The 27,960-nt window shown below is 44.3% G+C and overlaps 1 protein-coding gene across 8 annotated transcripts; it reads right to left on the bottom strand.

The window, feature by feature from the left end:
- Nucleotides 1–1,390: 1,390 nt before the first annotated feature.
- Nucleotides 1,391–27,941, bottom strand: Max (MYC associated transcriptional regulator X). Of its 8 annotated transcripts, none has more exons than XM_087195282.1 (6): nt 27,851–27,905; nt 27,629–27,688; nt 18,246–18,353; nt 4,013–4,136; nt 3,456–3,540; nt 1,391–2,789 (listed from the first exon to the last, which is right to left on the bottom strand). In XM_087195282.1, exons 4-6 carry the CDS (start codon nt 4,049–4,051, stop codon nt 2,602–2,604), a joined length of 312 nt encoding a protein of 103 aa, XP_087051408.1. In that variant the 5' UTR covers nt 4,052–4,136; nt 18,246–18,353; nt 27,629–27,688; nt 27,851–27,905; the 3' UTR covers nt 1,391–2,601. The 8 variants fall into 8 exon arrangements, with proteins under 8 accessions (XP_087051408.1, XP_087051409.1, XP_021103294.1 ...); XM_087195283.1 differs by lacking the exons at nt 27,629–27,688; nt 27,851–27,905 and adding exons at nt 26,912–26,938; nt 27,492–27,510; XM_021247635.2 differs by lacking the exon at nt 3,456–3,540 and adding an exon at nt 26,912–26,938 and having other exon boundaries at nt 27,629–27,881.
- Between the last annotated feature and the right edge of the window lie 19 nt (nt 27,942–27,960).

Consider the following 27,960-nt stretch of genomic DNA (forward strand, 5'->3'; position numbering starts at 1 on the left):
CAATCCCCGGTAAAAAAAACAAACTGGGCCATCTTAAATACTTGGGCAGCTGCAGAAGTAGGACCATACTAAGCTCACCGTTGCACAACAGTGGTAGTTTTTGACTCCTCAGTGAAGCCACCTGCTGCAAGGACCAATCAAATCAACAGGATACCTAGCTGTCTGTCTAGAAAGCAATGACAAAAACAAACAAGATTAACATCACTCAAAGCGGGTATGCCTGCTCAGAAGCCTGTCCTGGGGCTGCCTTACACCACTTAAGATGCCAGAAGGGGTTTGGCAGCAACTGACCTTAGTGTTCAGCTGAGCACCCTGCAGCCCCTCAGGGGCTCTTGCCTGGGTTTCCGGTCCACACTCCACCAGCCTCCTCCACTTGCCAGAGTCCACTCAGAACACCAAGCAGGTGGCTCAGCATTTCCCAGGGGAACGAGCTAACCACTGTATCCTTTTCTTCCACTTGTTTATGGGCACCAGGGAGGCCTAAATTTGGCAGGGAGCCAAGGACTGCCTCTTGGGGCATCCTATCCCTTGTGGCTTGACGGTCCCTGCCTACTGGGTGTAATACCCATCCTGGCCCTAACTGTGTGTGATGAGTTTAAGCCAGGTACATGGAGAGCCAGCAACAAAGAGGCAGAGAGCATGCTGACCTGGAGGGCTCCTCGACTTCTCCTGCAATCTCCTTCCTCAGGCTTGAATATATGGGATCGTTGCTTTCCTAATGTAATCACCATTTCTGGGGCTTGATCCCATCCTCTTGTGGAAATATGACCCATCCATCAACTCGAATTAGCATGTACTATAGATTGGGCATCCACTGGATCAAAGCCCAACATTCTCCACCATTCTGAATCAGAACTTACCTGACTTCACTTCCTCCTTTGGTCTAGGAATAGTAGTGTTTCCTGTCAGCCAGACCAGAAAACCAAAACTGAGCTGTATTCTAGCATTAAGTCTGTTTCCTTTCAAGATCAAACTCTTTCAGGCTGCTGTTGGGTCCACAAGCTGAGCTAGGCTTATGCTGTTACAGCCTTCTTGACTTCTAGCCCTTGGCAGCTCTGCTATGTCCTCTACTAACTGAACTCTCCACATTGTGCACTCAATTGCCAGGAGAACCCAAACCATGACGCTGGGGCACTGATTTCCCCAAGGCTCGTTTGTTTTGCAGGAACTGGATCTAGAAATGTAACTCTACCTTGCAAGAACGCTAAGTCTCTTCCCACTGAAGAAACTTCCACCATCCATTTATCCACTTCTCTCAGGCTGAGCTAGGCCCTCAAAACAAAGGAGGAGCAGCTCTGATTATGGCCGGGGAAGAACCCTCCACTCCTCTCAGAGTGCTCTTCTGCAGCCATCTTGACCTTTGCAGGGGCAAGAAGACACCACCACCAAAAAGGATAAAATAAGTTTTTATTTATAGTCTTATAGTAAAGGGGGAAGCCTTAACTTGCAAGACAATTATTCAGCAGTATGTACAACATACTTTTTATTTCCATGGAATGGAATCAAACACAGACGGAGACTACAGAGTATACACTAGAAATCAGCAAATGCCAGGAACGGAGTAGGAAAAAGACAAAGAAATGAGGCCTTAAACACACGATACCCCTTCGCTGGGATCTGCTGACCGCAGCTAGAACCAGGGCGGGATCACACGATGGAGACAGGGTCCAGGATAGGAGAAGGAAAGTGGGGTGAGGGCTGGGGAGGGGCCACACTGGGGTGTGGGCTTAGTACCAGGTAAACTGCTCTTGGTATTTACATTACAAAATCAGTTGGCTCTATTTCTTAGAAATACACACGGAAAGAAAAGCACGATTTGATCATCACTTTATGAATCTGTCGCTTTGCTATTCTGACATTATCAGAAACAGGGATACTCACTCAGATTCAAATTTCAGTAGCAGGAAATAAATATCAAAACATCATCACTGGCCTCCGTACAAAGCCGCTACCCCACGCAGTGCTCCCTACTCCCACCCCTCGCCGCCGCCCCACCACTCCTCGGTGGCCTCCGCTCGTCCACACTGAGGGTCACGTGGTCCTCTGCAAAGCCGTCCCTACTTTCCTTTGTACCTCACACTTCTTCGAGGACCCATCTCTCAACAGGGGCGATAGATAGCTTTTTAGAGATAAATCCTTCCAAAGGAGAGGGGGAATTCTGATTACTCCAAACCAGTCGCCTTCTTGAAGTAAAGCAGTTCACAGATTCACAGTCTGTCAAGGAGAGGTGGACCCGGAGAGGCCCCAGGGCAGGGTCCTCCAGGCACGTGCCCGGCGGGCTGGAGGAGCTGGTGGGCAGGCAGGGCGCCGTGCGCTTGGAGGTCCGGCCGGCCTTCTGTCCTCCACAGAAAAAGCTGCCAAGTTGGGGTGTTTTGGTTTAAAAATTCCTGGTGAGGGCAGGGAATCCCTGAAGGGAATACATTTAAAAATATAGTGAAAACGGGGAAGAACAAGAGCTGTTGTCCAAGAGCGCCTACATAAAAATAAAAATTAAAAAAAGAAAGAAAAAATAAAGAGTCTCTTATAAGGTTCCAAGGGTTCTAACGAACTGAGAGGAGACGACGAAGAGACAGTTCTTATTGCTGGCCTGCCCCACGCAGCTTAGCTGGCCTCCATCCGGAGTTTCTTCCTGCTCTGGGGCTCTTCCGGCTCCGACTCCGAGCTGGAGTCTGAGCCCCCATCGAAGGCAGAGATGGTGCTGCCCTTGGCGTTGGTGTAGAGGCTGCTGTCTGAGGAGGGGTAGTTGGTCTGTAGTTGGGCACTCGACCTCGCTTTCTCCAGTGCACGGACTGAAAGGCAACCAAGGGAGCACGTTACTACCGACTGGGAACCCATCGCGGCTCAGGGTCCAGCCTGTGCTTCCCAAGGGCTTGCGTGACGGCCCCCACGGCTCAGGCGGCTCAGGAGTAACTCCCTTCTGGTGGCTGCACACTTCATTTCCCTCCCTCCTCTCCCAGCTGGACCTGGGGGCCAGCAGACATCACCTGTCACTCTGTTACACCACCTAACCCTGAAGAGAAGGCTGTGATGTCACCATCTTGCCACGGAAGCCCAGCATGTGTAGAGTCCCGAGCACGAGCTCCCTGTGGAATTCAGCAGTGCAGTGACAGAGAAGTGGCCAGGCAATGCTAGGCTCCACAGGGTGTGAAGGCCACACAATAGCAGGAGAAGATGACACAAGATTGGAGCGGCCAAGGAAAATGTTTGGCTTAGCTTTCAGGTACAAGATCCACTTGGAATGGCAAGCTGGACACTTGGAAGCAAGTCACCAATACACACAAAACTCTTGGGCCTTCTGACAGAGAGCTCTTACATGCAGGCTACTCGGCCTATTCACCAACCCTCTGACGCCACCCACTGCCCAGCCCTTGGTTCAGCTCTGCTCAAGCCTGGAAGGTCAACCCATTCATTTTATTTATTTTATTTGAGGTGTTCTAACCCAGGAGGTTACTTGCATTTCCTTTTACTTGCATCTTCCATGAGGGAGGAAGAGAAGTGAATTCCCCAGGAACAAAGAACTTGATCAGCTCTCGCTTTCCCCTGTGGTTGTAGGAAAAGGCGGGTGTGAGCACTGGAGAACAGCAGGGGCCTGGCCCACAGGCTGCCCTGATTGGACTACCACTGCCAACGGGGAGGGCTCACTGTCCCTGAACTCCCGGAGTCTGGTTCTTACACAGCAAATTCCACTCCCAGGACCTCAAGGCTCTTTTTAGATACCTGATGCCAGGTGTGACGCCTACTGCAGGCAGAGCACCTGAGCCCCAAGAAAAGGAGAGAGCAGGCCAGAAAAGATAGAAGCCTCCATCTGTCCAAGGCCCTGGCCTCACTGTCTCCTCACGGGCGGCTCGGGTCCTTTCTTGGCTCAGCTCTAACACCAACTGTGCAGGCCTGGGATGTGGTGAGGCTGCTGTTCGAGCTTGCTCCAGGAGCGGCTGACTGCAGGGCCAGGTGTGAAGCCTGGGCCCGGCAGGAGAACGGCAGGGCCAGCTGCCCCACAAGCTCAGATGCTCACCTTGCTGCTCCAGAAGAGCATTCTGCCGCTTGAGGTCATCGATGTCTTGCTGGTGTGTGTGGTTTTTCCTTCGCATGTACTGGATATATTCTGTGGCTTTGTCTAGGATTTGAGCCCGGGATGCCTGTTGCAATATGAGAAAAAGCACAGGGGACAAAATAAAGACCGAGTTCCGGCAGTGAGGGAACCATGCCTTTCTGAAGCAACAGCACAGGGGGCTGGCAACAGGAGGGCAAGGTGGGAACAGGCCCAGGAAAGTCACGGCCAGTCACAGCCTTCTTTGTGCCAGACAAAGGGCCACGTGCTTCGCAGAGCTTGCCTCACACACACAGCCTCAGAAGTGCCACCAGGAGCCATGGCTCAGAGAAGTGCACTGGCTCATTCAAAACCACCAGCTACAGTGGCAGAGCCTGGGCTCAGACTTGGGACTGTTTGATTCCCGAACTCGTCCTCCTCCCATCCCCCCTGGTTCTTTAGGTTGTCTGAAAGTCTTCAGCTTGGCTGTGTCTGAAAACATCAAAATACTACTTAAATGAAAGCTCGAGCCAGTCACTCTCTGCTATGGCCTGGCTACAGGCTGCTGGCCCAGAATGACAAGTATGAGATCTTGACTGAGCTGGGTTGGGATGAGAGAGGGCATGGAGTTGTGCATCAATGTCTGCATACTACACCTGTCAAATCTTCCCAACGGAACCGTGCTGCTACATCACTGTTCCGCCTTCCTGGCTAAAGAGGCTTTGCTGAAATCTGCTAGTGCTTGATGTCAACACAGGAAGGGCATGAGATTGAGCCACCTCACAAAAGAACCACACCTCCTCCACAATGGCCACCAGCAGCCTGGGCACTGCCCTGTCAGAGGAACGAGTTAATAAGCCAATAAAATGGATGTCAAGGTATCGTATAACTGGAAGTCAAACTTGTCTGGGAGATTCCCTCCAGACTGTACGCACACCAGGGTTACTTACTGCCAGGTAGCCAGCCAGCCAGCCAAATTGAGAGAATAGTGCAAGGCCAAGAAAAGCTGCAGGCTAAAGTATGGTAAGTATGCCACGGGGGCTCCTGAGCAGCGGGCAAACTTCTTACTCAGAGGAGGGTAGTTCTCGACGGTTTTCTATTACAACTTGGTGGTTTTAACCAGAACACAACATGGTGGTGGTGGTGGTGGGGAGCAGGGAGGCAAAAAAACATCCACACTCAGGCTAGTAAAACTAATCTTTTTTTTTAAATCCTAAAAATTTCAATTCATACATCTTAGGGCAAGCTGGGAACAAGAGAGGCGTGCAAGGCCTGAATTGATTCACCAATCCTTGAAAGTACTAGAATGTCCAAGCTTTCCTCTCATGGTACCTTTTAAGGTAATCTCCTTAAAAAGAAATCATTCATATTCAATCATTTATCAGGTGGGAATCATGTGCAAGGTACTGGGCTGATGTGGTGGGGAAATGTATTAGTCACGGATTCTTTGCCCAGAAGTTTAAATATTATTCATACACTGACAAATCACAGGCAGCATGAACAAGTATAACCTGACCAGCACAGATGATGAAGGCCACGAGAAAGCTGGCTTCTGGCTGGGCAACTCTACAGTGTGCCAGGCACTGGCCTTGGTGCTGCCTCTCACACACACACACACACACACTCTCATGTGAAACCACACACCCTGCCTCAGGCCGGGATGGAGGCTGTGCAGAAAGGTCATGCTAAGCAGGGAAGCAGCACAGTCAAACCATGGGGTGAGGCAGAGACAGCTGCACGTCCGCCGGTGAGTAGGCAGGACTGAGAGGAAGGCAAAGGGCACTTCAGATGTTACTTCCCGTTTCTGCAGGAGGGCTTTTCTAGGGCCTAGTTATTAGGAGATAAAATGAGAGCAAAGGGGCCAGAATTAAGAGGGACAAATGAAAATACTCTGCGTCTCTGGATACTGGAGATGGAATTAAAATTGACCGACAGTGTGGGGTCAGGTGGCAGCCTGGGGACTAAGGAGTGTGCCACATAGTCACTGCTGGGCTCCAGGTGGGCAGACACATTCCTCTCAGTGTCTGCTCCTTATCTGATGAAATTCTGAGGCTCCACCTAGCCCTCTACACTTTACCCTCTCTCCATCACTGATACAATTACTATGCATAGTTACACCCTGATTTCTCTTTAAACTTGCTTATTTCAGAGTTTTTTTCTTGACTAATAGTTTCCTGAAGGCAACATAAGGTCTTATTTAACTACCTGGGTGCACCTGGGACAAGGGAAGAAAAGCACAATCTCTGAAACCAGAATGCTTGCAGATGCTCAGTGATACCCACTAATGGATAACAGACTGCAGGGCGACTCTCATACATAAAGTCATGCAGTGAAAAGTGAGCAGTGAGCACAGCAAAACAAGACAGAAGAGGGGAAAAGATCCCACGAATACTTCAGGGTAGTTTTTGGATGTTCATGAAATCCACAGGTGCTCTGGCTGGGTGCAGATGTGCACACTTTGGAAGATTTCTCAAACCCAAGTTCAAGAGCAGCCCAAATGACACAGTGAGATCGAGTCTCAGATAAGCCAAGCACAGCGGCACACACTTGTAATCCCAGCTACTCTTGAGACTGAGGCAGGAGGATTGGAAATTTGAGGCCAGCCTGGGTAACCTGGTGAGACAGTCTCATAAAAAAGAGAAAGAGAGAAAGAGACAGAAGCTGTAGCTTACTGGTAGAGCCTTTGCCTAGCATATATGAGACCCTAAATTTAAACTCCTGTACTGCAAAAACAAAATTCAGATGCTCAAAACAGAATGCCTTGGGAACCACAGGTTCTCAATGAAGGCTGGACTGGTTTAAGGCCAGACAGGAGTCCCCCAAAATGCTAAGCACAGTTCTTCCTCCAGGCCCTAATGAAGTACTGCCCTAGGTTGCTTGAGGTGCCCCATCCCCTCAGCAAATTCAAAAGAATGGTTCAGAGTTAACTTTGTTCTTCCCAAGACATGAAACAAGAATTAAAATCCAATGAGAAAAAATTTAAAAGCATGAAATACAGAATGCTCCAAAATCTGCATCTGGTCCAGGAAAGAAAAGCAGAAGGTTGAAGCTAGAAAATGCTACATTAATCTAAAATCTCTTCCTCTCATCTTTCCAAACCACACAGGTTCAGGTGACCAGTCACAGTGACAAGGTGTGGGCAGGCCCCTCCTTGCCTTTATGAGTTTATATGTGTGCAGTAAACACGAAGCCAGCAAGAAACCCTGGGATTTACAGCATGGACTATGAGGCGGCCCCGGGCTTTTGTTTTGTTTTTCTCAATCAGAAGAGTCAGGGCTGGGGATTTAGCTCAGTGGTTCCACCACCTGCCTCACAAGAGCAAGGTCCTGAGTTTAATCCCCCATACCAAAAAAAAAAAAAAAGTCAACTGACAATATTCACATTTGTGTGCTGATCAGACAGGGTACTCAGTAGGGACCAAAATGATTTTGTCCTGCTCATTTTTACAGTTAGAAGGCACTGATTCTGATTCTGTCTGAGCAGAGTGGCTCTGTGGGACAGTGTGGACACAGCCCTGGGACAGAATGGACAGTGGCTGAAGGGACTAAGGACAGAAGCTAGGACTGTAAGCTGGGATTCTTCCAATGCAGTGAGAGGCAAGCTGCTCTTTCAAGTCTGGGAGGCACACAAAAGGCTGCTGGGCATCCTTGCCAAATCTTGTTCCAAATCTATGCTTGGATATAGCAACCGAAATGAAGAAGTCGGGTGTTGCTATGCATACCTGTAATCCCAGCTATTCAGGAGGCCTAGGCAGGAAGATCACAAGTTCAAGTTCCGACTCAACAATTTAGTGAGACCCTATCTCAAAAATTTTCAAAACCATAAAGAAGGGCTGAGGATATAGCTCAGTGGTTGTGTGCTATGTGTGAAGTCTTGGGTTTAATCCCCAGTACCACAGGGGGGAAAAAACAAGATACAATAGTGGCAGTAACTAAGACTTCATTGAGTACTTACTAAAGGCCACACATCCTCGTACAACCTTCCCGGTATTATTTTCTCTATTTTAAAAATGAGAAAACTGAGGCTCAGAGCTATAACTAACTCAGTGTTTTGTGACTAGTGAAAGTAGAGTAGAATTTGAACCCAGACCTCCAGGATACCCATATTTTGGGAACATAAGGTGGCTATAGAACCAATATAAAAAGATCAACAGAAGGGATCATAATCATCCACAGTGGTGAACCATGATGGAATTTTATTAAACTATGACATTTGTCAAAATCAAACACCAAATCAACAGAATTGCAGGGACAGTGTTGTCATGGAGGGGAAAGTGTGAGGAGGAAAAGGACTCGAGAAAGTCAAAGATTTATTTGCCTTGAATGGTGTCAATGAAAACATTAGTGTAGAGCTTTCCTTGGAGGAATGAGAGAGGAGCCCATGGTAAACTTGCTCCCCAGGTGTAGGATGAGCCCACAGTAAAGCAATGTCACAGACTGGCTTTAGAATCTGGCTGAAAAGAAGTAAAAACAGGAGCTTGTAATAATAACAGCACTAAAGGAAGATTGTTTTTCCTTCTTTTTCCTTGTAAAGACCAGTGAGAACCAAACAGGCTCCTAGCAAAGAAAACAGGTGGAGAGGAAAAGCCTGAAGATGCTCGATAATCAGAGGACTGACCCAACCTGGGGGTGAGAAAGGAAACATCGGCCCCCACAGTACTGCCAGCTTTGTGGCCTCTTGGCAGCCAGGAGAGCAAAAACAAATCTTTAGTGGAGACTCAGGGTGCAGCAGTGGGGCCTGCAGGTCCCTGCCCCTTCACCCGGTAATGGCTGTTTAGACTGGGTTGGCCCACCCTCTGGAAGCCCCATTTTCTCAGCACACAGCTTCAAACTGCCCAGAGTCAGAGCAAGAATTTTACAAAAGGCCCCAACTTGACAGAGTTCAATTCTAATTAGAAATTTTTTTTTGAGACAAGCCCTCGCTATGTAGCCCAGGCTGGCTTCAAACTTGCAGCAATCCTCCTGCCTCAGCCTCCCGAGTGCTGGGATTACACCACTATACCTTGCCTAATTAGAAACTTTTAAAACCCCAAATCATGACTGAAGTCATTAACACTAATGCTTAGGATCAAGTCCAAGGTTATTAAGTTCTACACTTAAGGCAGTGGTTCTCAGAAGTTTTCATTTACAAGGCAAGAGGGCTACACATTTGTGGAGTTGTTATAGAGGTCTGGGTTTCAGTAGAAAGGCAGGTTGTAGGGGAGGGTGGGGAGAGGTGAAGCAGAAAAGTACTCATAGCTAACACAAGGAACACCACTCTCCTCCGAGGAACCAATGCTGACTGAGAAAAAATGACCTTAGCTACACTGATCATTTTCCCTTTACTGTCAAAAAACGGGTCCTACTGGACTGACCTTTCAGGTGCCTCACTCCCCCAAGAACAAAAATGCCACATCTGGAGGAATGGAAAAAGAACTGGCTGACTCACCAGTTCATGTTCTACTTTGCCCTAGTTTTTTTTTTTTTCTTTTGAGACAGGGTCTCCCTATGCAATTCAGGCTGGTCTTGAACTATGTAGCCCAGGCTGGCCTTAAACTCAACGGTGATCCTCCTGCCTCAGCCTCCTGAGTGCTAGGCTTACAGGCGTACATCACCATGCCTGGCTGTACTAGTTATTTTTTAAAAAAATAAACTATTTTTTATTTTGTGAAACCTACATAAGCTTTTATGTATACTAACATACACAAGCAGTGGGGTGGACAAAAATAAACCACCTTCTGAAAACAGAAGTTAACAAATTTACACAATAAATTTGGGTCCCTGTTAAACTAGCTCATTAAAAAATGGACTCTCATCAATGCCAACCAGAGAGGCCGGAAAGTGATGAGGCCCCTTGAATGCTTTCTACTTACAGGCCCACCAGTCCCAGATGCAAGACCATTCTACTGACCCTTTTTATTTTGGGACAAGGCCTTCCTAAGTTGTCCATGCTGGGCTTGAATTTATGATCCTCCTGCCTTAGCCTCCCAGAGTGCTGAGATTACAATATGCAAATCCGTGCCACATGAAACCTTGTTATTTTTTTCTTGCAGCCTGAAACAAAGGTATGGCACTTCGCCATCAAACTGTGATGGTGCAGGACGGGAGCACACAGTCCTCCAAAGAGAGAGAACTATTAAACATGAAAAAGCACTTCTCACGAATAATAAAATACAAGAGCAATGACTATCTTTTGCAATTAATAGCTTTTTTTTTTTTGTACCAGGGATCAAACACAGGACCTTGGTGCTTGTGAGGCAGGTGCCGGAACCACTGAGCTAAATCCCCAGCCCAAAATTATATGATTACACTACCTATACTTTTTTTTTTTTTTTTTGTACCAGGGATCAAACACAGGACCTTGGCGCTTGTGAGGCAGGTGCCGGAACCACTGAGCTAAATCTCCAGCCCAAAATTGTATGATTACACTACCTATACTTTCTTTTTTTTTTTTTTTTGTACTGGGGATCGAACTCAGGTCCTTGCACTTGCGCAGCAGGTGATGAAACCACTGAGCTAAATCCCCGGCCTCTTTTGCCTATTACATTAGTCGCCCCCTAAAAAACAAAACCTCAGTTATGGTGAAAATTGGACTCTCAAAACACTACCAAATGACTGTCTTGAGAATTTGCTTGAGAAAGAAATGAAAGAACGAGGGTATGAAAATAATCCTCCTGAAAAGCATTTTAGCAATCAATATACAGCAAAAAGCCAGATGCTTATACCCTTGACCCAGATCCAGCTCCTGGGATTCCTGTCTATGGAAATAGCCCATGCAGCACGATGTTCATAATTACATTATTTATAAAATTTAAATTTGGACACAACCCAAAGCCATCAACAAAAACAGCCTAATTAACTAAATATAAATGCTACACTATTTGGAGCCAGGCATGGTGGTGCACACCTATAATCCTAGCACTTGGGAGGTTGCAGCAGGAGGAGTGCCACAGGTTAGAGCCCAGCCTAGGCTACACAGTGAGTTCAAGGGCAGCCTGAACTACATGATGAGACCCTGTCTCAACCCCCCCACCCCCCAAAAAACCCAAAAGCTACGCTGCTTGGGAAAAAAGCATGATACCATGTAAAAGCAGAAAGCTATGGAAAGTGTGCATATGAAGAGACCAAAAGGAGTAACTGAAACGATAATATCACATTTCCTTGCCTCTTAGACTATCAATAATTCCATGGGTTAAATATTAACAGTAGCTTTTTTGGAGAAAAAAGAGGCAAATTTTGTTTCACCATCCACTTTAAGGTGGTGCTCAATTTCAGTCCCACTGAAGTGGAAGGTTAAGTGGGAGACTGTTTCTTACGACTGCAATATGTACTAGCTATGTGACTAATAAGCACTTGAGTTTTTCTTTTTAGAACTGGGGATCAAACTCAGGACCTTGCACTTTCGAGGCAGGCAGTAGCACCACTGAGCTAAATCCCCAGATCAGCACTTAATTTAAAAAAAATTTTTTGGGGGTTGAGACAGGGTCTCACTATGTAGTCCAGGTTGGCCTCAAACTCATGGCACTCCTCCTGCCCCAGCTTCCCAAGTACTGGGATTACAGGCCTACTAACAAGCATTTGAAACGTGATTATTCCGAGCTGAGATGTGCTCTAAGTATGTAATACACGAAAGGTTTTATTTGTTTTTTGAGACAGGGTCTTGCCATGCAGTTCAGGCTAGCCTGAAACTTGAGATCCTCTTGCCTCAGCTTCCCAAATGCTGGTTATCACAGGTATGTGCCACCACACCCAGCTTCAAACCAGGTTATTAAGACTTAATGCCAAGAAAGTAATTTCAAATTGAAGTTATATTTACTTTTTAATATTTAATTACTATTAAAATTAATTTCACCTGTTACTTTTAATTTTTTACTATCTTGTAGAAAGTTTAATTGTATTCAAACTAAACTAGAGGGAAAAAAGAAAGAAGTGACATGAAAATAGAAGGAAAAAAATGGAAACAAAGCTTTTGTACATAGGGAGAGGGGACTTGGAGGAATGGGATAAAATTTTTTAAAAACCTAAACTATGTAAAATGCACTATGGCCACATTAAATTTCTACTGGGCCATGCTTGTCAAAGGATTTTAGGACAAGGGGAGGTTGTACCTGTGTTAAAGGAACAGACAAGGGGAACTTATGTTCTTTTCTTCCCATTTTCTGGAGTTTATACAACTCTGTTCTTGGACAATAGAAAAAAAGAAATGCTAAAGGGAAGGCCCAGTAATCAATCTGTACCCTTCCAAATTCCCAAGATGCAAAAGAGATTAAGTACAGTCTCCTTCCTGTCTGGTCCTCCTGGGAGGAGGATGATTAAGAAGTTTCTGCCTTCTGGAAAAATCACCTTCCATTAAGCGATAAGGTACAGAAGGTCCACAAAGGACTAAAGGGATTATGCTTGTACTGGAGGGAAGTGTCTGAAATGAGCCTTGAGAGAGAAGGTGGAGGCCAGTGGGGAGAAGGGGAGAAAAGGCAGGAGGAAGTGCCCAGGACAGGGGCCTTGAGTGGCTCTCTTCAATTTGAGACCCAGCTACATCTAGGCGACAAGGTCAGAGTTGGATCTTGAGGACAGAACTCAGAAAACAACATTTCTGGGAGATCAGGGAGGCAAAGAGCCTTCCATAATTAACTATAGGAGAGAAGAAAAAATGCGAAGCTAAGATGGGTTCCTTAGAGAACAAGGAATTTGGGCAATGAAAAGCCCTTGGAAATTTTTGGCAAGACACGCATACAGTTTATAAGGAATGAAATAAATACAGTTGTAGAACCTGCAGCATAAGGAAGACTTAGCAGCTATAAGCAGCAATTTAAGAAGATGCTAACAGCTGCAATTGGAGTTTGGACAGGTAATAACCTGAGTAATAAGGCAAAAAAAAAATGGAGAGGGCTGTGATTTATATTTCATTTCAAAGACAAGCACTCCAGGAGCCCAGATATGACATAGAGAGTGTTGCTGAATGAACTTCCACAAGAGGGAACCATTTCCCAATATAAAGGGGCCAGGGTAAGCAAGGAGTCTCCTGCCTTCAGTTTAATAAATATTCACTGTACTCCCTAGTGTGCCAGGCACTGAAGGAAGAAAATAACAGGAAACATGTTCCCTGCCTTCATGGTAATTCTATGTAAAATCATACTAGTTAAATGTTACAAGAGCTTTTGACCTTAAGAATGATCACATTCTAGCTGGGCGTGGTGGTGAAAGCCTATAATCCACCACTCAGGAGGATAAGGCAGGAGGATTGCTGAGAGTTTGAGGCCAGCCTGGGCTACATAGTGAGTTCAAGGACAGCTTGAACTGGACTACATAGTGAGACTCTGTCTCAAAACAAAACAAAACAAAACAAATGATCATATTCTAGCTAGAACAGGTGGTACATACCTGTAATCATAGCACTCTTGGGAGGCTGAGGCAAGAGGATCCCAAATTGGACTTCCACCTTGGCAACTTAGCAAGACCCTAACTAAATAAATGGGCGGGGGATGTAGCTCAGTGTAAAGACCTTGGGTTCTGCCCCCAGTATTTGGAAGGGGCCTTATCACATTACCTAAGGAAACTATTTGGTTTCAGCATTCATCAGTGAGTAGAAACAGACTTCAATGGAAATGAAACCAAGATTCACTCAGTATTTTAACCTCCATTTGATGTTTATTATTGCTAATTATTAGGTTCAATCCTCTTTCCTAGCAAGAGAGCAAGACCCTCAAGAGTAAACACCATCTATTAGGTCCTTAAGCCTCTAGAGGTATCATGAGTACCTTACTTACACAGGAGCTGACTTCACTGTTACTGTTTTGTCCTCAAAGGGCTGAGCAAGCCGCTGTTACCCATCTTCACCACTGTGGACTGAGAGCCTGCCACGTACCAGTGGGACTGACCACAGCAGTGCCCTCGACAGTCCTACACCAGAGCCCAGACCATCTGACCAACACTGACTAGAAGAAATCCTGCTTTTCTTTATATTCACCTGTGGCTTATATTCTATTTTCTACATGGCTCTAAGTGGCTTATATTCTGTTTTCTACACAACAGGGAAATATCCAGAGCACAACTGTTCTAAGAGAGCAATATGTATGACAAACAGGCATTTAGGAAGAGACTTTAAAAATGAGAAATCACTGTAAACTGCTGTTTAGCTGCAAATGGCAATGGTGAAAATAACTCTACTGCTAATGTTAACATAAATGATTTGGCATGGGTACTGGGCCTAACTTACGGGGTGGACAGAATTATACTTCTAGATAAAAGCCAACTGACAAGCTGACCACCAAGTCTTGCCACCCACATAAACACAGAACTCAAAGCCAGTAAACCATTAACACTCCCTAGTACTAACTAAAGACCCTTAAAACAAAGAATAATTGCTGTTACTCTCTCCCTATTAAAAAAAATCAGACCAAAGTAGATCTTACCCATGGCTCTATTACTCTGGTTGGCTACCTGATGGCTCTATTTCAATCTCATCTTTCCCAGTAGGTTCCATGTCCAGCTGAAAACTTTAAGAGACACAAACAACTCAAAACAACAGAGCTCAAACGTCCACTTGCTAACCCTGAGACCAAAGACAAATTCCAAATGGACCACCAACTCTAAGGATATTTTCTAGGGCTCAGGGCAGCTATGTGGACTCAGAATTTACAGACTTTAAATGACTCGCAACCCTTCCCTTCAGGGTTACCTACATATGCCACTCTGTAGTATTTTCATTGTGGCCCTAGTATGACATAATGCCAAGATTAATGGCTCTACCTTGGGGAAGCTCTGAAGATAATGAATAGATTAAGGTTTCTTTAAAATATCCTTACATTGTCTGTGGTGTGGTGGAAAGATGGAACTTGGCAGCTACAGCCCCAAGTTCTAGTGCACTTTGCTACAGACTGGGCCATGATCTTGTGCTGCTTCCTTATCTCTAATAATTCCATCATCAGGAGCAGCAGCAGCGATTATCCAAATATACTATAGTATACTTCACAGACCTGCTGTGTGGATTTCACTTTACACTGCAATACAGACATTAGGTGCAAAAAGTGAGTGTTCTTTCTAATATTTATATTAGAACTATAGCAAACAAATAAGAGTTTGGATCTCACATTCAAAGTTTCTAGCCAAGCATGGTGGCACACGCCTGTAATCCCAGCACTCGGAAGGCTGAGGCAGGAGGATCGCCTTGAGTTCAGGCCAGCCTGGGCTACAAAGGGAAACCCTGCCTCAAAAAAAAAAGTTTCTTGCTTTTGTTTTTCTTAGTTAGGATCCTCTACCCTTGGTTAAGATCCAATTCAATCAATATTGACTTCTCTTTAAAAAACAAAGAGGCTTAGGACACGTATGATCCAACCTGGAACACAGAGATGCTCAAATCAAAAGAGATTGGAACATGAATGAAAGAAAAGATTCAATCAAAGGCTTTCCCTTCAAGAATCTGAGCTAAGCTCCCTAAAACTCACATGGTAAAATAATCATTTCCTAACTGTTTACAAAATGTCCCCACCTTAATTAGTGCAATCCAGATCAAGAATGAGTCAATTTCCTTTGGTTCACACACCACATTTTTAAAAAACTGCAACATGTAGCTATAACGCAAGCCTGAGAGACTAAGGCTTCCTTTACACTCACTTCACTTGTGAAACTGCTGGCAGAGAATGATGAAGGGGTCAGGCTCAACCAAAGCTAACGGCATATAGAACGGGGCTCTGAAATTACAATGGCATTTAAAAAATTCTCAGACTGGGGCTTTGCTAATTGGCTCCATCAAATCTAGTTCCCCTGGATAGAAAGTGTGACCTGACAGTATCTCCTGCTCTCATCCCCTCATTCCTTCAGCTACTCTGGCCTCCACATTTCCTCACTGGCCCAGGAAGATTCCCAGTCCCTGCCTCAGGTATGCTATTCCACTTGCTTTCCCCTGCCTGAGTCACTTATCACTATTCTTTGCTTCGCTTCCTTTGACTTTGCTCAAATGCCACCTTGCCAGTGCGACTTTTCCTGTATGCCCTAACTAAAAACTGGAACCCTTCCTTCTTAGTTTAATTTTCCTTCATAGCTCTTATCTGACACAGTATGTGAATATATATTTTTTCTTAAAAAATTTTTTTTTTCTTCTTTTGCAGTACTGGGGATTGAACCCAGGGCCTTTACACTGTGCTACATCCCCAGCACTTTTTTTATTTTTTAAGACAACATTTCTCTAGGTTGTTTAGGCGAGGCTCCATACCGTAAACCTCCAACCTCAGCCACACAGTCGTGTGTGCTGTCACGCCTGGCTATATTTTCATCGCCTCATTTTCTATCACCTCCTCATCAGAATAAGAGACAACCCCCCCACCCCGTATGCCCAGTATCTAGGACAGTGCCGAGCATGTAACAGACCTCAGGAATCATTATGGACTAAGTGAGAAGACCACAACAAATGAAACTATTCCATTTGTAAGGCTACCAAATTCAAGCCTTCAGCTTTCTCTTTTTTTTTTGGTACCGGGGATTGAACTTGGGTCCTTATGCTTGTGGAGCAGGCAGCAGAACCACTGTGCTAAATCCCTGGCCCTGCCTTCAGCTTTCTTAAAGGAAAACAACAGGATTTAGGATAATGAGATTACAAATACTTAAGGATGAATGTTATGGCAATGTAAAATAGGCTAGATCAGGAAGAATAGTTGTGGCCTGTGACCTAACTCTTTCACAGTGTTTTCAAACTTAAGAATGCCCGACTGTTGGTCATAGGTGCCCAGCTTGTCTCCAGGAAGGTGGTCTGGCAGTCATTCTAATGTAGGTGGTCCACAGCAACCCCCCAAGACCACTGCTGTGGCACCACTCCTGATTAGATGTGGGATCAGGAGATGGCAGCTGCTGTCTGTGTAGCTCATGGAAGTGACATTAACTGATATCACGGTACAGGCATAAGCACTGATTGTTGATAGCTCAGATAAGCACAAGACAACCTTTTGCACATGTGTACTATGACTAAAAGGGTGAGTCTCCCCAGCCATAAAAATTTCTTGTGGTATTTGCATGTTACTCCAGGTAAGTACTTTAGTTCAAGACCATTAAATCAAATACTACGCATTAGCTTTTTTCATAAACGTCAGACCTACCCCATTCTTTAGTCACATGTAAAGCCACACCTTAAAGTACAAAGCACATGACTTACCAAAATATAAACAAAATAAATCATAATGTTTCCAAATTTGATTTTGGATAAATAAACCCAGGACCCCTACCAGAGTTAAATCAGAGGAGCCACTCAAAAGTACACCTATGTCAAATACTGTTCCTAAAAAAATAGCTCTTTCTTTTCATTCTCTATTTTTAAAAATTATTATAATTCTGTGTGTGCTTCTGGAGAGCAAACCCGGGGTTTGCACGCGCTAAGCAGACACTCTACTACTGCGCTCCCTCCAGCCCAAAAAAGCTGTTTTGTTAAACACCGGGTCACTGACCCTCAAAAAAATATATCATTTCTTCCCAGTTTGCCACTTAGTTCACTGAAAGGTTATAGAGTAGCCAGCTACACAGTGTCAAGGATGGAACTGTGCAAACAGATGTTTTCCCCAAATTTCAAGGAATGAGCCTAACTCACAAGCTTTCATTCAGTTTTTTAACTCAGTTTTTTGAATGTGGAAACAGCTGGCACCCACGCCCCGGGGAAAATGCTAGTGAAGGCTACCAGTGCAGAGGTGAGGGAGAGGGAGTGATTATTTTTTTCCTTCTACTTTTATGAATGTTGTCTCTTTACTCAAATATTTTGTTCCAATGCTTGAAGTGCTCTTTACACATCTTGGAAAGAATGGCTAGAGCTGGAAAGTGACGCCCAGATGGGTTTACAGACATACCTGGAAGCCTTTATTTACAGTCAGTACTGAACTCTGGACTGTATACAAGAAATTCTTATGGTGATCTAGGGAATCACTGACTTTGGGAATTTTCAGTGAGATGCCAAACTAACTATGGGCTATGCTCTATACTACAGTGTATAGTTATAACAATGTCTTAATATACTCCGTATAGCAATTTTGAAACAACTCTCCTACCAATGTCTTACAAAGAGCTACATTACATCTGACATATTTTTGCCAAGGATAAATAAAAGTAAATAAGCTGTGTGATGATTCCAGAGAATCAAAAAATAACGGAATCATTCCATCTGAATACCCCTGACTGTATTTCTTTCCTGACAGGTGAATGTCCTGCTAAGCTCCATAACAAGTTCAAAGCCAGTAGTGGCCAAGTGGCTTCCTCCATAAACTCACCTTCTCTCCTTGGAGTGATGGGACTGAGTCTCGCAAACTGTGAAAGCTGTCTTTGATGTGGTCCCTACGTTTTCGTTCCAGTGCATTATGATGAGCCCGTTTGTCAGCCTAGAAGAAAGGGAGAAAGTGTATATTAGGAATGTCACTCCTTTGGCTTGGTCCAAGGTGGGTGGAGTATAGCCTGGAAGGACGTGGTGTCAGCGCTGTCCCTGCTGAGCAGACTGGAAAGACTGTCCAGGTGGGAGTCTCCAGAATTAGGCTCTGCTAAAGGGGGAGAAAGGGGTGAGCAAGGCTTGCGACAGGAATACCCGAAGTAGCTCGATGCATCTAGCTCATGCATAAGTAAAATCAAAAGTTATTCATAGGCACAAAGCATGACCCTCCTGTAACATCAGTGTCCCCAACTTAATTATGTAACAGCTGCCAGTCCGTGGTTGGGAATTGATTAGAAAAAGCTCCACTGAGCCTCTTCCTAAGATGTGATCACCCTCACTGTAAGAGACTGGGAGGAGCAGGAGGGGTGAGTCACTAGTGCAATGCTTCTCTCCATGTAAAAGCCACTGGTGATGTACTCTTTTCTCCAAGCCTGCTAAGAGGCACTAATTTCATCCTCTCATCAAATCATTTAAGAGAAACTGAAACCTCTGGAAAACCTGGTTGCATGAATCTGAGATCATTATGACAGTTCTAACAGAGATGCCAACTGCATTACGAGTTTCTGTTTTTTAAAGCAGATCCAAGATGCTACCCTCCAAATGGCTTTCCCTCACACAGGCTGAGCGAGAAAGGCACTTCTTAGATGGCAGGCCTTCTGACAACCACACAACCTTCTGACTATATTCCCTCAGGTACTGCTGCATACCAGGCTAATTTGGCAGTTTTTAAAATACCATAAATAAATAAATAAATAAATAAATACCCAAAGCAAAAGTCTTTAGCCTATTAGAATCATAAAGAACAGCCAGCTGAAGAGGGTGAAGACTGCCAACAAATCAGGAATGGCACAGCAGCACTTCCAGTCAAAGACGGTGCTGGGCAGTGCCACAAGGAAGCTTCTGCAGTTCACATTAAAAGGACATCTCTAAATTCAACACAAACCCAAAGGAAGAACTTCACCACACTTACACTCTGGAAAGTAGAGAAAATAAACTGAGAATTTATCTTAAATACATACACCAGGCTGCAGTGAACTAGCCTGAAGAGTAAGTCTGTATATGACAAAGCAAAGTGGCTTTAATCAATCCTCCCAGACATCACACCAGGAATCTTAAAAAGATGAAGCAAATGAGAGCAAATAGCTTGGTTTAGCACAAGACTAACACTGCCTCCAATGAATCCTTGTACTAGACAAGTTATACAGACAAAAATCTAAAAACACAAGAGAATGAGACAATTTGAAATTCCCATATCTAATCCTAAAGTCCAAGTCATTCCAGAGGAAGAGCAGGCTAGAAACAGCTGTATCATTCTAGTCACTTCCTGGTCTTCAAGTACACACCTCATCTACAGCTTTGCTAAGTGGGCACACGATTCCCATCATGGCCATGGTACTCCAGAACATGTCACTCTTTTGGGAACAGAAGCTAGGATACCTCTAAAGCTGTCCCATCTCAAGTCAAATTCAGTGTACAATGATTATTTTCTGAACTATCTTGATGATGTAATAATACGGGGAAATAGGGCTGGAGAGGTGTCAAGCTTGGAACCTGAAGATAACACATTCCTGCCCAATTTGAACCACTTTATACATGGTTACATGCTTGACTGTCCCATCAGCAGCTTGTACCACTGGTGGTACAAATGGATCTAATCACCTCTATTGGTCTTGTTACTAATACAATTAATAAAAAGACACCCAATGGGATAGTCATTCATGTAGTACCAGTGATTCAAGCCATCTGGCTTGAGACATACTGATTACAGCCCCATCATAAACTTGTTGAAGGTAACATTACAACATACAGCAAAAAAACTGTACATGTCTTCTAATAGCAGTATGAAATAGCTTTAAGAAGCTAAACATATTTTAAGTGCTTACTCTTTTCTAACTTACAGCTCCATGCTGTCATCTATATAAACATAAGTAGGGCTGGGACTATACCTAAGGAGCTTAGAAGGCTAAAGGCTGACACTTGGCCTGTATCTGTCTCTCCAGTGTCTGCTATATACTTTCTAAAACTGTCTATTTACATGCAAATTAATCATCCAACTTTGGTCTCCAGCAGCAGTCCATGATACTCCTATCCACTAAATCACCCTGATTCCTGGCTCTCCTCCCAGCTTAAGAGCTGTGCACAGAAGCAGTGACACCAGAGTTAACCACAATCCTTCCCGATAATACAGATAAAATTCTTTTTTTTTTAATCTAGGAGAGCCCCACAAATCTCAAATGGCTAGAATCAAGTTGGACTTGGTTTCACGTGGTCCTGCCCTACAGGCATGGAGCTAAGCACAATCTGACACCAAAACATGCCCACAATGCACCAGCCCCCTCCCATTCACTGAGTCCTGAAGGGACTAAACGGGTAAGTCTTTTGGTTAGAGGATTGTAAGTGAACTTGGCTGGAGACCATCAGCAGAAATCTTAGCTTCTCATCTGGGGAGCAGCCAAGTTTGAGAAGTTGGCTCAAGAAGGAAAGGCAGCAGTCCACTGCCTGGTGGAAAACCTGGGCTGGGACTGTCAGTCTCAAAATAGTGGATGGAATTTCTGTGGTAGTTCCAGGCCCAATTTAACTAGCAGAAGAGTGGACTCTTAGGCCAATCCCTGTTGCCATGTCCACCTGAGCTTACACCTAACTGGAGTCCATTTTAATGCCCCCTGAAACAATGGCAAGGATGCCTTTCTTCTGGTTCTCAAGCTGCATCTGTAAGAACAAGTCAAAAACATGCAGAACATGACTTAACTCCAGGTAACTCTGAATTAAATTATATTGCTAGTGGCTTGAACAAGCACACAAAAAAATGGAAAACCCTTTAACAAGTCTAAGTATTCTCTTTGGGGAATTATCTTCAAACCACAGATCAGGCCAGTCTGATACCTCCTACTTCCAACAACCAGAGGCCTGGTTGGCAGGCTTGTCACTACCCTATTCACCACCTTCTCTCACTGGCAACCCTTTACCAAAACACCGAGTGATCTAAGGTGAGAAAAACTGGGTAGAGACAACTATATAAAATATCTAAGGTCCTCCCACAAACTCAAAACTTTTTTTAGAGTCAAAATAATTGGATCTTGAACAACTAAAACTCAAATAAGCAAGCTTTCTCTTACCTGTACTGGGATATCTGATAATGAACACGAAGGTACCCAAAGCATGCTTGTTAAATTTATTAGGCATAGTTCTAGGAGATAACAGGGGTCTTCTTGGGCTATTCAGCAGGCCCAAGTGGCTCCCCTACAAGTCCTCTAGGAACAGTGGCTAGAGGCTGCTTGTTCTTCAAGTACAATGAATTTGAAGTTTCTGCCAGAAACCCTTGTCAGTGGTGGTGAATCTATGGCATGCCCCACCTACCCCTGCAAAGGACTGTTTATTTCACTGAAAGCTCTGAAAGGTTCCACATCACTGCTTTAGGGCATCCCAGAATAACAGAAATACTAAGGAGCTAGTTGGTATGGTGTTGCATGCCCGTGGCTGAGGCAAGAGGATTGCCAGGAGTTCGAAGGAAGCCTGGGCTCCATAGTGAGTTCAAGGCAAACCTGGACTACAAAGCAAGACCCATCACAAAAACAAAACAAAACCAAACCCAACCAAACAAACCAGAAATACTAAGGAGCTATGTGATACCAAAGAGTGGCCTATCGACACTCACCAGAACTACAGCACCAAATGGCTTCCAGCTTTGATATCTCTGCCAAGTTTTTTTTCACTTGGCCTATTTCTACCAAACATTCCATACTGGCAGCAAAATAAAAATCTTCACTTACAATTTGTCCATCTCTGACACTCACAAGTATGTGTACCTTGAGTGTGGCTACATGAAGGCAAATATTATTTTGTTGTCCAGTAAGTTATTAAACTGGCAGTAGGCCACTGAAGTTAGAGTTCTGTTCAGAACCAAAGGCAATCTCTTAAAATTATTTCCTTTCAAACTCATTGAACAGAAAAATGCACCTTTGTTGAAGGCATTACATGTCACCTGACTTTTCTGCAAATTGTGGGTAAACGGCATGGGGAAATAAAATGCTTCATTATTCAATGATGCCCATGGTTGCAAGGTATTAATCCCTCCTAAATGGGGAAGCTCCTCAATTTCAATATGGAAAATCCTCAGCATACAGGAACTTGTGTTGCCCACTATTTACTGCCCTTACAAAATTTAATGGTTATGCTGGGTCTGGTGGTACACGCCTATAATCCCAACTACTACGCAGTCTGAGGCAGGAGGATGGTGCAAGTTTAAGGCCAGCCAGAATCACATAGTGAGACCCTGTCTCAAAAGACCAAAAAAAGAGGGTGTCGGCCAGGGATTTAGCTAAGTGGCGCCCCCATCTGCCCTGCAAGCTCAAGGTCCTGAGTTCAATCCCCATTATGGGGGAAAAAAAAAAATGAGTGTGTCTAACATGTGCAAAGCCCTCGGGTTCAATCCCGACACGGGACCAAAAAAAAAACCAAAAAGTTTGCCTTTAAGAGGGAAGATGCTGTAGTGTGTCGCTTATTATTAAGCTACTCTTAGTAAACACTAAAGGCACCAAAAATACAAAGCCTCAAAATCCTATCTGAAAATATCTATTCTTTCTGATAGATAAGAACCAGATAGAGTAAAGAAAAGTGAATCTGTAAGCAACTTAAAATATTCACTTTAATTCACGTGAAATAATGGCCAACTGGGACGAGACTACGCCATAAGATCCCTAACAGGAAGACAACAATTTCAATTTCCCAACATCTCTCCTGCTTGAAGCACATAGCCTGGTATGTAATTCTGTCACCTAATGAATACGTTTGTTTCTGGGGCTTTTCCTATCTTTCAGTGCCAAGAACAACTTGGGAAGGAACATTAATATCTAAATATGACATCATATTATAGCCACTTAAAAGGAAGGGTAACTTGGTCAGGAAATTTAACCTGAAAAGCAAATTAGCTTCATTGATCAACTCTTTCACCACTACTAGCACCTTGATAAAGACTTTTAAACATAAAAACACCTTTTACTCAAACAAGCATGCTCAGAAACTAACCCTGAAATTTCTGTCATCACTGTCAACACTAAGCAGAGACCAAGTTCATGCGTTTGCCAGGCAACTGATTCCAGGTAAAATAGACAATAATTTTCTGAGTACAGTAAATTCTAATCTCAGAGACAAACAAACTCATTCCTTTCTGAATACACTGCCATTTCTGAAAAAACAAAGAGCCCAGAAAGGTCCAGAAGTGAACTTCACAAATTTGTTTCCCCACCCCTAACTGGTGCTCTGTAACGGCACCATTTTCAGCTGACATGAAGGACCACAGAGAAGGCCGTGGATTTCCTGATTAGCACGCTAATCCCTCATTTCTCATAGGCTTTTACTCTTTCCCCCAAAAAGCAAGCAAAAGGAACTTCTTGTACAAAATATACCTGTCCCAGAAATTTATCGTTAAAATTCAATCTTTTCTCTCCAAAAATAGTAAACATAAGCTAACATCAGTAGGATTCTGGGATGTACTGAATAGTTCAGGGTTTCCTCCTTTACTAAAGCTCACTAGTTACTGAAGAAGCTGTTTTCCATTTGTACTGGGGAAACAGAAACATTCGTCAAATCAGTTTCACTTTCTGTTAACGGCTAACTTCACTTTTCAACTCTGTTTCTGCTGAGTATATTGCATTTTTAATGGAGTACGGTCTACATATTGTAGTGACATTATAAAACATGAATGAATGTCTCTCTTCTTATAGGACTCACATTTCCCAAATAACTTTTAAAAAGTTCTTCTGTAGTCCTAAATATCTGGCTGTTCATTCCCCGCATCTTTTTCTCCTGAATGCTTTTACCTTAAGCAAAACAAGATGAGTTTCCCCTCAAAATTTAAAAGATGTCAGGTGTGGTGGTGCACACCTATAATTCCAGCACTCTGGGAGGTGGAGGCAGCAGGATCACAAGTTTGAGCCCAGCCTGGGCAATTGAGAGACTTAGTAAGACCTGTATCAAAAAAAAAAAAAAGCTGGGATACAGCTCAGTGTCAAGATCATAGGTTTAATTCCAGTATTAAGATGGGGGAAAAATGTGTGTGTATATATATATGTATATATATATTTTTTCTATACTAAATCTCAGAAAAAAAATTGGAATCCTTTTTACCCTATCCATTCATAATAATTGCTTGATATACTGTAAAATTTGTCTATAACACATCCACTTTTCCTCTCCATACTTCTATGATAATCTGGTGACAGAAATTAAGTCTTTTTTTTCTTTCAGAAATTAAGTCTTAACAAGGAGATGTATCAAAAAGTCTTGAGGCCCTAAATTCAATCCCTAGAATAAAAAACAAAACAAAATAACAGTCAAACCTTTCCTTGTCTACTTCCCAAAATAAAAGGAAAAAAATCTTACGTGCCTTTACAGCAAACTAAAAACACCTAGACAAGATTAGTATTCTAGAAGAGTGAAAATATTTTAATAATTTAGTAAATGAATTTATATCAAACCCATGTGGATGAAAAAATATATATATATTTTGTTGTTTTTGCCACAGTCTTGCTATGTAGTGCAGGTGGCAATCCTCCTGCCTCAGCCTTCCAAGCACTGGAAGTACAGGTATGTGTCACCACACGCGGATCTCTGGATGAGTATTTTGAAAGGCAGAAAACTTTCAAGAACTATGAGCTAAAACTTCTCTCTCCTTGGAAAGTCAATATAATTCCAATGGAAAGAAATGACTCTGGCTTGTGGAGGTTCACCCTTATAATCCCAGCACTCAGAGAAGCTGAAGAAGGAGGTTAACAAGTTCAAGCCAAGTGCCTGGGCAACTCAATGAGACCCTGTCTCAAAAAGGAATAGTTCTACAAAGAAAAGTCTTAGCAATCTTTACCCTAATCAAACCTAGGAGAGGGGAGCAAATTTTACAACTGGATGCCTGGAGCAAAAAAATAAATAAATAAATAAAAAATAAATAAATAAATAAAAAATAGAGTGGGCCCCAAACATTAAGAATAATAGTAAAAGAAACAAAGGACTGCAATTTTCAAATATATACATAACTATGAAGTATGTGACAATACTTCAGAAAGAAATGAAGCAAAACAAATTATTTTTTAGTAACTATTGCCAAAAGACAATCTCTAAAATCTTGGAGCAACTACATCCTTGGACTTTACAGAAATATCAGCTCTCGGACTGGGGATTTAGCTCAGTGGTTCCGCCGCCTGCCTCGAAAGCACAAGGTCCCGAGTTCAATCCCCAGTACCAGAAAAAAAGAAGTATCAGCTCTCAATAAATAAAATTTTCCTTAATGCCTATTTGCTTGGACAATCTGATTGCTCTAATGAAGATACAATGTAACTGTGCTTGCCTTTACTCAATGATTAACTTCTTATACCAGAGGTATCCATGTGGCATCTTGCAAACTCTAACAAGCCACCAAACACTTGTTCCATATACCATTTTAAACATTAGAAAAATGTACCAGGGGTCAGCTTGATGGTACAGTCCTTGCCTAGCTTGTGCAGAGCCCTGAGTTCAATCCACAGTACAGGAAAAAAAACAAAAGACTTGGCACACACTGAGCCCTCACTCCTATTCCGCCCACCAAACCATGGAGCTGAGTGGTGGCTGCCTTTTCAGAAGTGGCTCACGCTCTTCATCCCAGTCCTCACTGACTAGTTCACTGCTCAGCCTCATAGGCAAATGAATATACCATCCCACTCTATATAACTTTCTTACTGCTCCCAACTCTGGCATACTTGTTTCTTTTCCTCTAATTTCTTTTTTTTCTCTAATCTATACCCACATTACTGCCTCAGACTACAGACAAAAGATCGATATCTATTTAAATCCACCGAACTGTCTACTGAGAATATTAGTATCAAACGCTGAGAAATTATTGGTAACACTAGTTTCATCCATCACCTTTCAGCAAAGCTGTCTCTGCATGCCACTATTTAACAGTCTACTTTATCTAACTCAGACACTGAGAGTCAGATCAGAAGCTGTGACACTTTCATGATTTAACCTTTAGCTCCACTCTGTTTCCAATTTTTGCATTAGAATACTATGTTGTGCATGTTGTGTTAGATTCTATAGGGCTACAGCAGTCACATGACTTGGTTAAAGACAATTATTGCCTGTGGCTTCAGCTTCAGGCAACTAACCAAATATGCTTTAAAATCTATTTGTTCCTACATAAATCTGACCACTTTGCCCTGAAATAATACTATCATTCACTTCAGCAGGCTTTACTTTTCATTACTCACTTACATAGTGGCAGCTGGATCCCTCACCTGAAAACTGTCGAAAATTCATTTCTTTGCATACAGCTCCTCTCACCTACTCACTAGAATTTACCACCTGAGAATCATGGGATTTGTAAGTTCCCCTCCCCCAACCCTTGAAGCCTCCACCTCACTTTAGCTGTTAACAGTTTACTACAATATTAAAAGTAACAACGTGAGCTCTTTTCCTCTGAACCCAAAAAGGTCTAAAACTGAACAGAAATGAAAATGAAATGGAGAGTAGGAGACGTACCGCAGATTGAAACCTCGGTTGCTCTTCCTGAAATAAGAGAGAAAAGAAATAGAAAATATAGAAGTTATTTTTACACATCTCATCCAGTAAGAAAGAAAATGCCGGCGGCGGAGGAAGCGCGGGTGGGGAGTCAGCCCGACACCCCTCCCTCTCCTCTACCCCAGCAGGCGGGATCCGATAGCCAGGTAGGGGTCCCGAGCGCCGCCCCTCCTCCCGGGATCCGACCCCGGCCTGAAGAGGTTCGGAGCGACATTTCCTGCCCTCGGATCCAGCTTGGGCATGGGGCACTCCCAGGCCCTCTCCGTCCTCCCACACCCCCAGGATCCGCGGGTCCCGGAGGAGGGGACTGCAGACCCCAGGGGCAACTCTAAGCGCCGGCCCTTTTCCAACAATCCGGACAATGAGATCCCGGGCGGACTTCATCCCAGTCCCCATATCCTGAGCAGGGCAGGGCGGAGCGGGAGGGCCGCAGCACCCTCCTCCACGGGAGATGAGGGTCCCGGAGGTCGTGCGTCTGCATCCCACCTCCAGCCCCAGGAGGCCGCCCCAGCCAGGACCCCAGAGGGGAGCAAGCACGGACCGCGTCGCTGGCGGTCCCAGCCCTGGGGGAAGGAGGAGGCGGCGGCCGCCCGGCCCCCTCCCGCCGTCGCCCGGCTGAGAACCCCGGCCGCTGCCCCGGCCTGACAACCCGCACGGGAAGCAAGCCCCAGGACTCACGTCGCTCTCCACCTCGATGTCATCGTTATCGCTCATTTCCTACGGCCCAGGGAGCGGCCACTGCAGCGGCGGCGGGGAGGGGGAGGGGCGGAGGGGAGGGGGAAGTCACCGACAACAACAAGCCGAATGGCCCCACACACTCACTCACACACTCACTCACTCGCTCTCTCACTCACACTCACACACATACACACATACACACACGACACAAGCGAGAACCACCTCCTCACTGCAGCACTGGATCAACGGCGGCACGCACACCCGGTCGGCCCCCTGACACGTGACCGGGCCAGCCGCGCAGGGGCAGCCGAGACTTGTAGTCCTTGTCCCTC

This window comes from Heterocephalus glaber, unplaced genomic scaffold (genome assembly GCF_053883595.1).
Source record: "Heterocephalus glaber isolate CG9 unplaced genomic scaffold, H.glaber_assembly_v1.0 deba00001608, whole genome shotgun sequence".
Taxonomy (NCBI): Eukaryota; Metazoa; Chordata; class Mammalia; order Rodentia; family Bathyergidae; genus Heterocephalus; species Heterocephalus glaber.

What these genes read in the sequence shown, in the direction of transcription:
- Max (XM_087195281.1), bottom strand. Translation starts at nt 27,664, where the DNA reads ATGAGCGATAACGATGACATCGAGGTGGAGAGCGAC. An exon ending in ACATCGAGGTGGAGAGCGAC is followed by an intron (nt 26,939 to 27,628) that starts GTGAGTCCTGGG and finishes CTCTTATTTCAG; the next exon opens with GAAGAGCAACCGAGGTTTCA. An exon ending in CATCACTCCAAGGAGAGAAG is followed by an intron (nt 4,137 to 18,245) that starts GTGAGTTTATGG and finishes ATATTGCAACAG; the next exon opens with GCATCCCGGGCTCAAATCCT.